Source organism: Stegodyphus dumicola, chromosome 6, assembly GCF_044657685.1.
Source record: "Stegodyphus dumicola isolate Sdum_Otavi_A_Nest chromosome 6, ASM4465768v1".
Classification (NCBI taxonomy): Eukaryota; Metazoa; Arthropoda; class Arachnida; order Araneae; family Eresidae; genus Stegodyphus; species Stegodyphus dumicola.
In genome coordinates this window covers 217,159,934-217,172,801 of record NC_140773.1, presented here as the reverse complement: position 1 = coordinate 217,172,801, position 12,868 = coordinate 217,159,934, and the positions used below count along the sequence as shown (strand labels likewise).

Below are 12,868 nucleotides of genomic sequence, written 5' to 3'. Positions count from 1 at the left end.
ATACTATTACTATAATTTTATGCTAATACTGTATGCAGTGGCAATTACCGCTGCATGTTGCTAATTGTAAACATCAATTGCTAATTGTAAACTGCATTATAAAACTAATTGTAAACAATTAGTAGCATACAGTGGGTGCATTTTCTTTTAATTGATTTAATGTTAATTTATGTATTGGGTCTACAGAATTTACTCTTTTGTTGTTTTGTCCATAAAATTTTAATTATTTATTTGATTGCAGGCCAGGAAACATTAGAATTGTATTCTAGATTGTATTGTTACTCTGCTTGAAATTATATCGTTTATTTATTTATTTATTTATTTATTAAAGTTAGACATTCTGTGGAACTGCTATTTTATCTTACACTTAACAGGAAAACAAATGTTTAAACATAATCACAAAATATTGGTATATATGGAAACAACAAACTATTTAGCATTCCAAAGAGTAATTAAATCTGTTTCAAGTTTTTTGCAGTAAATGTTTAAAAATATATAGGAACAAAAGTGGTGAAAATAGAAGCAGTGCAAAAATGAAAATTTTGTTCTTGGATGTTCTTTTTTCACTGGTGTTACTAGTAGCTTGACTAAATAAATAACAATTTTGTGTGCGTGATAATACCAAAACAGACTACTTTTATTTTTATTTGTTTAAAGTCTAAAATGAATATGAATTTTTGTTGCTGTTGTTTTGTTGTCCTTATAAAGCATGCTGTAAATTATTGTGTAAAAAGGAATAATTCACAGATTGCAGTTGAAAAGTTGCCGCCCATAGGTATTCCCTGTATTTGTTGTTTTGCCCATAGGTATTCCCTGTTTTTGTAAGATGTTGTTATTAAATTGAATATGATTATTGAAAAGAACGCTTAAAAGAAAAAGTTGCCATTTTTCAGCATTTAGTATTGTAGAAATTTAGAGAAACAATTTTGGAAGAGTAAGTAAACTGCTATAAATCTCTTCAAGTGGTAAAGTAGTATAGAAGTTCTCAAAATCGTAGCATTGGATATGTTCTATTTTAATTTAAGGTTTTAAGAATTTGTTTGTTGCTTGATATCATCCAGTTGCAATGTTGATCTTTAAAATCAGAATTATTGATGACGTCTCGAATGAGATGAAGTTTTTGTGCAAAGAGGTAATCTATCTCCTTTAAATAACTTCTGGTACTATTGGCTATGAATATAAACTTAACAGGAGTCTTATGAAATTTTGGAAGTCCATAAAGATTGACAAACCTGTTACTATATTTGCAAGGACGGATTTTAAGTTTTTTATGAATTGCATTAAATTTATTGAAAAGTATCTTAGAGCTGGTAGAGATTTTTTTATAGGTGCAAGTGCTAAGCACCGTTAGCTTGAACCATTAGCTTTTTCCTCGCGGTCGTTCGGCATTTCAACTTTGGTTGGAGTAGGTTGTGTTTAAAATAGCTGCGCGGATTTAAAATCCTGCCAAATGTGAAGTGCACTCCATCATACATTTTCTTCATGCAAAAGGTCAGCAACCAGCAGATATTCACAAAGAAATTGTTTCTGTTTATGGGAACATTATGAATCAACAGAATGTTACGAAATGATGTCATTTCTCTGAAGGTAGGACCGATGTTCATGACGAACAAAGAACAAGTCGGCCATCTGTGATCTCTGATGCCCTTCTTCAGAGAACAGAGGAAGCAGTTCGTGCGAATAGACGTCTCAAATTGAAAGAATTGCATCAGATCATACCGGAAGTGTCAATGACAACTCTTTATGAAGTTGTGACTGTCAAGTTAGGGTACAGGAAATTGTGTGCGCGCTGGGTTCCAACAGGTGGCATCTATGACTGTATGATACAAAAGCTTGTGCACCGACTTAACAAATGTTTGGGATAACGGGGGTGATTATGTCGAAAAGTAATAAATAATCCAGTTAATAAGATGTAACTGACGTTTTTAAATTTTTTTTTTTTTTCTTTTTTTCTAAGGAATGCAAGCCATTGTATCTTTACTTTTCAAAATGCCCTCGTATGCTGGTGAAATGGATCTACAAATTTATTGTAAACAGGAAGCTTGCAATTCCATATGCTATCATCTATTACATTGTGATGGTTAATTATCAGTTGACCTATAATCTTTTCAAATTTAAAACAGAGTTTAACCTGAAGTTGTTGGTCAGGGAGCAATTGTTGACATTTTTTGAACATGCATGGAATTTTTAACTGATCATAATAAGGGTGCTTGAATTGTACAGTACAAAATATTTTTTTGTGATAAAAATTACTATTCTTTTAATTTAAAATTGCTGAAGTCTATTATTAGATCTTTGACTATTTGGTAACATTGAGATTGTTGATTAAGTCTTTTAATAAGATTCCATAAGGTGACATTTTTAAAAGTATGCAGAAGTTTAATGGCTTTACAAAAGTTTAAAAGTTTTTGCAAAAGATTTATTTCCAAAGAAGGAATTTAGATTTTTAATAATTTAATTCCAGATCTTACATCTAGTATTTATAGTAAAAGAAAGTATATATATATGTGTGTGTGTACATTTTAGATCTCAATGTTTCTTTAATTAAATAGCTCCACGAATCCCTGTTAGGCCTCTAGATGGCGGTACAAGAATTTCGACTAGTGATATATGTACATCTAGAAATATGTCCAAGAAATTAAGGCAATATGTTTAACCCTTTGAATACAAATTAAAAAAATTACCCTGTTTTCTATCCAAGTGAACAAAATATGTCATAAATAAAGTAAATTTAGCATTTGGAATCATTCTGACAAACACTTTTCAAGCCAAAGGCTGGGACACGTAGGACCCAGCCATAGTTAATGGTGAGATGCATATTGGTGTGTTTTTCTTTCTTCTGACACCAGCTATTACGTTATTTTCTTCCTTTACGTTCGTACGGGGTTTGTAGATTTGAAGTGAATGACGACAACACTTGATGAAGTATCGAAACACTTTATTTAGCCAATATTAACCAGGACAGCTCCAAAGTCACTTTTACAGTCGTCGAATTCTTATAAACAAGTTGACACGTTCAGCGACACAGCTTTCACACTGTCTGGCAATAACGGTGGAGACAGCTTCACTGCGAAGCACCAGAGTACAGTTCTTGACTCTACTCGGTTGTTCTCGGAACTCCACGTACTCTTGAGACTCTCCATGCTACAAATCGCGATGTACTCGATGACACACAGAGCACAGCTCCCGACATTTCAGTTCTGTCATTCCCGGAGCTCAACACGCTCTCTCAACGATGCACTAACCGCGATACACTACAAGACTCTTTCGGTGCACTCGACGACCCACTTGGCACTCGCTGCATGGCTGTCAACTCGATCCACTCCGCAGGGATTGACTCGCTAGACGAGACACCAACTCGATACTAACTGACTATCAGCTCGCCAGACGAGGCGCACACTCTCTCGCCCTCTTGACGAGGCACACTCACACTAACTGACTGCAGACCAGCAGGGTTTATATAGCTTTTGGCTTGTGTTCAAGAACATTCTGTGCTAAACCAGTAAGAATTCATTCCAGAAGGTTCTCCATAAGCTGCTTTGCGGGGAAGCTATCTCACTGCGCCTGTACATTTCGTAACAATATGTTGTTCCACACGTAGCCATCGACTTACTATAAGTACACCTATTATTCTGGAAAACTTTATTATATGAAGTAGATTTACATTGTATGGTACAGGGTAAAGCATTCTTACATTACACATTGGGCAACTCATTTTTGTTCTTTTCTCTATGTTCATTTATGTACAACAAACACAGCGGCATCTTGGTTTTTCAATGATTGGAAGATGATCCCCAATATTCAGGAGATACTTTGAATTTTCAGAAGTACTTTTGAACCCAGCAGTAATTTTTAAACTTTTAGTGGGACATGTATGTCCTGTTAGTAGTCAAAGGGAAGTACATAAATTCAGGTATAAAGTAGCAGGGACATTTAGGCATGAAAGTCAAGAAAATGCCTCTTTCTCATGACACTTTTGGAAAATTTTGGCTTTCTTAGCGAAACTCTGTGCCTCTCTGAGGCATTAAACGCATTTCTACCATTTAGAAAACTTAATTTTATCTTCTTCATACGTCATCGATATCCTTTGTATATAATGATCTATTCTGATTTTCAGACTGCTTTTGGTGTAGTTAAAGTATTATTTGAGTATGAATATTTCCTGAAAAGGAAAGTTATGTGTTTAATTAAAGAATGAATTCAAAGTTGGTTTAATTTTTCTTCTTCTTTAGATGAAATGTCTACTTACTTGCACTATGTAAGGAGACTTGATTTCTTTGAAACTCCTGACTATGATTATTTAAGAAAACTTTTTCAAGATCTCTTCGAGAAAAAAAAATATGTAGATGATTCCGATTTTGACTGGACAGGAAAGCAACTGGTAATTTTTTTACATAATTACATATAGAAAAGTGAAATTTATATGTGTGTATTTATATTTCCTAAGAGTTACTGATGAGATTTCTCTTTTAATTTTGAGAGTTATTAAGATTTAAAAATGCTTAGTAGTTTTACTGAGTAAAATAAGTTCGAGGTACAAGAAACAAATACGCAATTAAGTTTAGTTGTATGTGTGGATGGTTAAAACTAAAGTAAGAATTAGAATAAGATGTAATGAAGGTATAGTGTTTTCAGCACTATATGTCTTTATGTATTTAATACTTTTTAGTGTCTTTCTCATACTGCTGAGTCTTTTATTATTATTATTATTTTTACTTGGGATATTTGTCAAATTCTGCGTCTTCTGAAAACAAGGCTTGTAGAATTACTGCAAAAATTTTTTAATATTTAATGATATTACTGAATCCGACATCAAATGTTGTTTATCAAATATTTATTATGATTCAGTTGCTTATTACACATTCTGTTAGATTTATTTATATTAAGTGCTACCATTTCTTGCCTGCTTGAAATGCATAAAATTTCCAGTTAGAAGATTTATGTATTCTTGTTAGAGCTATCTATCTGAATCTGAAAACTTAAGTCTGACGGTATTATTTATTTTTCCTTTGCTAAAAATTTTGCAGTTATTCTGGGAGTTAAGTTATTTTTTCACGTGCGTATGTCTCTGAAGCATTTTTTAATTTGAGTGAAAGGAAAAAAATGTCATAGAATTACTTAAGTTTGGTTTTAATGAAAAGATATAGAACTTGGTGCAGATGCTGTGCAACATGTCTTGAGGAAGTGTTCTGAGTATATAATCATATTTCCAAATTAATGTGCATTCCAAATTTAATAAATTAGGCATTATTTTAAAGTTAACCAATAAAAAATTTAAACTTATTTTTCAGACCAATATAGCTCACTCTCTGCCTCTATAGGATCTGAATGCTGCCCATAAAAGAATTAGTATTTCCTGCTTTAAAATTTTGGACATTGAGAACAATGTGTTGCATTTTTTTAAAAAAAATATTTATTTATTTATTTATTATTTTTTATTTATTTATTTTATTTTATTTTTTTAATAGTTAAATGTTCTAAAATTATTATACTGTGTAATGAAGGATTACCACCTTGTAATCAAATTGCTGTTAAATTTGGCTGTTAACATTTAACAGTTGATAGATGCATTAATAACTTCAATTTAATGAGAAGTTTGCAAGATTTGCACAGAAAGGGAAGGCTACAAGTGGGTGATGCAAAATTACTAAAGTCTTATTTATTTGTCATCTAAAGATTGTTATGATAATTGTAAAAAACTAAAGCATAATTGGTCAGTAAGCTGTTCAATCAATGTTTTGAGGTGGAGTGTAAATCAGAAACTGATTGAAAATGCTTAAAAGCCCGTAAGTCTGTGCTTTAACTAATGAAAACAGAAGCTTAAGTAGTTACAATGGGCACATGATTGTGTAAAGTAGCGTGTTGATATTAAGCATAAAGTTAATGTGGAGTGATGAAACATAATCTTCTTTGACATTCCATGGAGGAGCTACATTTGTACAATGCCATCTTAATGGAAGATTTAAACCATATTGCACTGCAGCAAGAGTAAAGCCTCCTCTTGCAGTTATGACATTTATTTTTATATTAGCATATAGATTTGTTTCTTCAGTTGGATGGCGAAATCATGTTGCAGGTTCCTGTCCTATAACCTATCCTGTGTGCATTGGGTAGAAAAATTAAAACCATAACTTTGATAAATAGCATTCTTTTGATGGGGAGCATGTAGAAGATGACAAACAAATATGGCTGAAATCTTTGGATGTGAGACCTTCCTACAGTCGAGTGAATAAGCAAATGCTACACAGGTGTGGCTTCGTTTGTTGGTAGGTATAGCAGCTACTGGTCAGGTGACTTAAAGGAGTTAGATGATTATTGGAAGGTATGGTATAAGTGCAGTTAGTCTATTTATAGGCAAAGTGGAAGTGAGAAGATAATCAGAACCGTGCATTAATTAAGAATGGGTGAGCCAAAATAGGGGAGATCTTAGCATATGGAATGGGTCGGCTTCACATCATACTACAAGGAAGACTAAATGTGGTCTGATATATTTATGCGCTTGAACAATCTTTCCTTCAGCAATTATGTTTCAGAACAATTGTATACATCTTTTGGAATGCTAATATATCATGTAATTGAGCACAAAAAGTAGATGCATGGTTTTCTTGTAAATAATTTAAAAATTGCAATGGCCTGTCGAATCATCAGATCTTTATTTAATCAAGAACACAAGCAATAAAATGGAATTAACTGAAGCTGTAATTTCATGCTGGTATTTTTTACTTCAATGGAATGACCTTTGCATGTCTATCATTAGTCTTATGCCCCAGTAATGCACATTAATAATAAAAAACAAATATTTTCAAATTAAATATTATGTAAATTATTGATAATTTAGTATAACATGGAATATGTTTAATATTCCTTAATTAATGTAAAATGTTTGATATTATATTAGCTTTATGTTTTTTTCTCCCCATTTTTTCTTGCATAACATTTAGAGTAATATTGTTATTTTATATATTAAAAATCTTTTGAATTTTTTGTAAATTATCTTTAAATTGATGTATTCTTTATTAATGTTAACATTTAAATTAATATAAAAAGTGTGATTCTATGCACAAAATACATGCTTTCATGAAATATTGCAGAGCTTTTTTTATCAGGCTTTATATATGTTATATATTTCATTAATTTTTCTTAAACCATGTGAAGGCAAAAAAATTGCTCTAAAACACAATCAAGTTCTTTTGGTCTAATTTTCAAATCGACTTAAAAAAGGAAAGTTAAAATGCGATAATGTTCAAAAACAATCTTTATTATTTGAAGATAGTGGGTTCTTAGTATGCTGTATATAAGGGGAAAAAAAAAAAAAAACTGCAAATTTTGTTATTGAAGAAGTGATTACATTAGTTCTTGAAAGTTTTTCAGGTGAAAGCAAAAATACTGCACATGTCAGTGTGTCTCATGGAGAGAATAGTAGCAAATTCTATATACATATATATTTGAGTATTATTACATTTTATTTTCTTTTATTATTTATATCAAAGGAAATTATCATAAAATGATACAAGCAGAGGTATCAGAGATAAGCAGAATGTATAAAATATTTATAAAGTAAATGAGTTTCTTTTCCTTAAGATATTTATTTGTGTTGAATGCACTTTTGCACCTTTGCAAGATTTTAAAAACTTCATATTAAAAGGTATTTTCTGCCTCCTTTCTGCATGCCTTCATGGTGTAACGGTTAGCACACTCACTCGTATTTGAGAGGTCCAGGTTCAAGATCCTGCGAGGGCACTGCATATTTTTCACGTCTCTCGCTTCAAGATAACGCAATGTCTCTACAGTGTTGCCCAAACTAAAAAGGGTGGTGGATGATGATACTTCACCACCAGGATTTGGTGATTGGGTCCCCTAATCCCCCTTCATCGTTTAAAAGGGGGAGTATGTAGGGTATTTTCTTCCTCCTTTCTGCATGCTTTCGTGTTGTAATGGTTAGCACACTCGTTATGTATTCGAGAGGTCCAGATTCAAGTCCCGGTGGGGGCATTGCACATTTTTCATGTCTCCCGTTTCAAAATAACCTAATGTCTCTGCAATATTTGTTTTAAAATATGTATGAATTGTGTTAGCTGTTGCTCAGTGGCATGAATTTTGTGTAGGGGTTTGCATAAACAAATTTATAATTTTGCTGAAATGTCTTGTGTCCTATTAGAAGTAATGTTATATTAGTAATGTGTTTATTTTACAAGCATTTTATTTTGTTCATACAAATTATAATCAAAACATTGTGTTGCAACTTAATGACCAAGTATTTAGGAGACTATATCAGCATATACAGCAGTTGCATTATTTTTAAAACTCTTATTTTGTTTTTGAAATCTCTTCATTGCTTTCCAAAGTTTAAATATTAGTCTGAAAGAAAGAAATGCTTGCATGTATAAGAATCAGTTTTGCTTCATGTTTCTTTCTGTACTATTACTAATATTTGTCTTAAATGCAAATAATGTGTTTTAGTGTAATGTTTTATGTTTAATGTGCATGCTATGGTATAATTGAATTCCTGTACTTTTATTTTTTGCATGATCTGTATAATGCATATAAGTGAGGTATGCTTATTGTGTTCTTTTTTCAACCCTACTTTAATAACTTAAAGCTATCTCTGGTGTTTGCATTAATATTACTTTCTTGTGTGCATGTTTGGACTATATTTTGATCTTTTTTTCTGGCTGTTCTTCCTTCTTTGTGAAGCCTCAAAGCTTTCTTCAACTGCAACAGTTACGTAATGCTCCACCATCTGATCGTACCAGATCAGGGAAGGTTGGTATGCTGAATGATAGAAATTAAAATATTTTTTAATAGAGCCCTTTCTATTTATGTGGTAAAGTTAAAAATCTTAGAAATCTGTATTCGATATCATTATATCAAATGTGTTTTGTTTTTGGAATTTAAATAAAGTATTGCATCCTGTGAGATGAACGTATAAAATTTCCATTATTGTGGGAAAGCATAGCAACTTTCTTTTAAACAGTTTTCATATAATTTCAGTATAATAAAGTACTACAGTATATCTTTATAAAAAAAGTAGAAATGTATCCCACGTAGCAATCAGATTAAGGCAAAGGCTACTAGAAAAACTAGTTTAAGTATAACATTTCAAATGCTTTGTGTATTTGGATTTTGTTGATAATAGGGTAAATACAAATAATTGTATGAAATTGGAATTAGAGTTTGATACAAAGGGCATGTTTAAAATTTTACAAATATGTACAATAATTTACAAAATTTACAATATTGAATTAGGAAAACTATTTATATGCAGATTAACTAACAAGGGAGAACAAAAAAGTAATGCTGAAAGTGATCAGTTATCTCTAAAATAAAAACTTGCTTTGTTATTATCTTCAGCAGAAAGATTGCTATCAGTTAATTTTTTTACCTAGTGGAATATTTTCATTTGAAAGCATATAAAAAGAAAAAGCATTTGTGCATGTTTTCTAAATTGCTTAGTTAGTAAATTACTTTCAGGTTTAATTAGAATGTTTTTTATTTAATTAAAACATGTCTTATACTAATTGTTATAACTAATGATGTTTTTAAATTTAATAATTGTATTTAATTGCAAATAGCTACACAGATAGAATTTGATTGAGGTTTGTAGTTTGGTAAAATGAAAGTCTGGACATTTTTTTTTTTTTAGAGCATGTGGATATTCACATACATAATGTAACCCACCTGTTCACATGCCTAAAGAATCACTGAATTTATAAAACATATTTTGTCGGTTTTTCAAAGTTGCTGAAATGTAAGAAGTTCCATATGCTAACTAAATTAAAGTTTGTATTGAACAGCCTGAAGATCTTAGGCGAATAAATCAGTTAAACTTTTGTATTTTCAAATTGTTATTTAAAAGGAAATTTTTTAATTATTTACTGCATTTGCATTAATGACAGAAAAGAAAAGACAAAATATAAAACTTCCTATGATTTCATAGATATTTTCATGATATTAAGTAAGCACTCATTGTGGATGTATAAACTATACAGATTGCATTTTCTCACTTTAGTGCAAAATATGTTTTATTTTTATTGGTTTTTGCTTTTTTTATGAACTAGGAAAAGCCTTTGCTATTTTCAGTTCCTTCCTTTTTCTCTTTTTTTTTCTTTGCTAACAATTTACATTAAATATTTTCTCTCCTATTCTTAGAGAATTTCATTCTGTAGGCATAATGCTCTTTAGGAAATTTCTTTTGTTTAAAGTTTCCTTCTCTGTACCTTTTAATTTAAGCAAATTAACATCCACATAAAGGCAAGAAAATTTTATTGCAGTAACTAATGGTAGAGATAGGCAAGTATCTGTATATATTACTGGCTAGTAATTTATTTATCATTTTAGAATTTATGTTCAAAGTCCTTGTAATGTTTTGTGTGAAATCATGTAGGTAAACAAAAGGATTCAAAGACCTCCAGTATGTCTGTTTTCTCATTTCTTTTTCTTAGCTTTCCTTAAATTGGACCAGTTATCAAAATTTTTGTTTCCAAGTTTAGCTAGAAATATTTTTCATAAATAAATCTACAACAACAACATGTGTTTCATCTGTAGAGTTTTGTGAAACTGTGATTTTTATTTTATTTTTTTAATGAAAGCTAGATGATAAAATTTTGTAAATTTAAATTTTAACAAGATCATATCATTCATGTTAAAAAAAGATATTTAGTTCATTTTTATCCTTTTTACTTCCTTGTACGAAGTAAAAAGGAAGTATTGTAATCGCAAAAAGTCTCAGGCAGCATATTTCAATGAAAATATCCATTTTGACTGCTATCGAATGCAAGTTAATGATGTTTTTGTGTGATATCTGTACGTAAGGACAGAATAAAATACTCTTTTCCTTCAAAAAAATTATAAAACTGCTTTAAAATTAATTCTGAAGAGAATTTTTCGTGGCGTCTGTACAAACGTATGTACGTACGTACGTATCTCGCATAACTCAAAAACGAGTAGCCTCAGAACGTTGAAATTTTGTATATAGGACTGCTATAACATGTAGATGTGCACCTCGTATTGTGGTTGCAATCGGCCGCACCAAACGTATATAAATATATTTATATATATATCCACTCTATTACCCGGCTCAGTGATCTCAGTTTCTTTACTCTTATATGTTTGTAAATTGTACATTTTTTGCTTTAAAAATGATTGAATTATGTTGTTTTTATCTTCTGGTTAAGGATTTTATGCCTTTAGTAAATCTGTGTGCAATATTTTTAGAATTATCAGCAATTTTAAAGTTGTTTAATTGCCACTAAGCCTGTTTTTAATGGCGGCCATTGGTGTTTACATTTGAAACAGGAGACTAGTGGATTTGTTGCCAATCTAAAAAAACTTAGCTTCACAACAACAAAGATAACACATTCATTTATTATTGCCAATTAAATCATGCTTAATTCTTTCTGGAATTTTTTCAAGGAAATAAGCGTTTGAGATTTACTTCGTAATTTTTAATATAGATATTTTGAGTTTTTATGTATTTTTGCCTTCTTGCATTTAATTAATTAAATGAGAAATACTCATTCATCTGTGAAAAACTGTTTCTGTTTTGTTTGCTTAATTCCTTTTATACATGGTTCGAGCTTTATTGTAGTATTTGAATAGAACATGTGGTAATGATTAGATAATTCTTTAAATGATATACATTTTGTGCATTCTGAGTTATAATATGAATGAAATATAATACTGTTAAGTAAACCTAGCGCCAGAGTGTAGCTATGGTAAACAAAGTGAATTTTAGAATGCATTTATTCTATTGTGGTTTATGCGCTGTCGGCGAAGTAGGTTTAATTCAATCTAATAAGTTTAAACAAAATGCAAGAAAAAATGCGTATAATTTAATATTCCGTACAAGGAAGTCATGTGGTGTACACATCAGATTTTTTATGTTTAGTTATTGCTTAATTCATTTCTCATAATGGAACAGCTCATAAATTTTACATCATATTTTAAAATTTTCATTTAAATATTAATTTTCTGTTGTCAGCTAATAATTCTTGATTGTCAGTTAAAAAAAAATATTATGAAACATGTTGACCTTAATATGATTATTTGTAACAATCTTTGTAATTAAACTAATATATGTATAAATAAGTGTTATAAAAGATGGTATATTTCAGATTTCTGTAGGGTTTATAGTTTAACATTATTCTTATTAAAAATGCAATGCCCTTTATGATGACAACAGGATGTGTTCTTAATAATTTTATGTTTCTTTATTATTAATAATTGAAGAAAATCATATAATGAACCTTTTGAGAGATGCTGTTTTTAGCACAGTGTAAAACTTTTGCTTATGCAATTATGTTTTTCAAAGTAAAGGATTAATTTGTTTTAATTACTTAACAAAACATTTTTAAATGTCCGTATAGATATATGAAAGAGGAATATAATTGTAGAAGAGATTAAAAAAAATTAGTTTATAAATAAAAAATTTTAAATTTTATAAGTAGAAATTTTCTTCTGCAAGTGAACTTAAAACTATATTTTTGTTGTAGGTATGATTGTATAGGAAAATGTCACATGTTGTTATGCTTTTATAATGTGTGTACTTTCGTACTATACTTTTCATACTTCATTGCTTTTGTTCTTATTTTGTAAATAAAATTTATATTTAAGAAATAAAGTGATTAATTAATGTTGTATGTGTATTAATATAAAAACAATGTCAACTAATTTATAAATAAACTTGTTAAGTAATGAAACTTCATTTTATATTAGAATGCATAGCTTTTTTTATGTTGTAAGAAAATGCGTACAGATATATAATTATTTAAGGTGAAATGATCGTTGCATTATGATAATCGTTGTATTGTGATAGTGAGCGTAAAATTTATGTCCATTGTTTAAAGGTATTTTGGTTTTGATAGTTATT

The 12,868-nt window shown here is 30.1% G+C and overlaps 1 protein-coding gene across 2 annotated transcripts in view; it reads left to right on the top strand.

The window, feature by feature from the left end:
- Positions 1-12,868, top strand: part of gish (casein kinase I gish) — a 75,688-nt gene that overhangs the window by 46,196 nt on the left and 16,624 nt on the right. Inside the window, exons 7-8 of one of the 2 annotated variants that reach the window (XM_035356897.2) lie at positions 4,233-4,381; positions 8,695-8,763. In XM_035356897.2, the coding sequence (XP_035212788.1) occupies positions 4,233-4,381; positions 8,695-8,763 (218 nt within the window). The remainder of the gene's footprint in view (positions 1-4,232; positions 4,382-8,694; positions 8,764-12,868) is intronic. The other variant, XM_035356898.2, reaches the window with a different exon arrangement.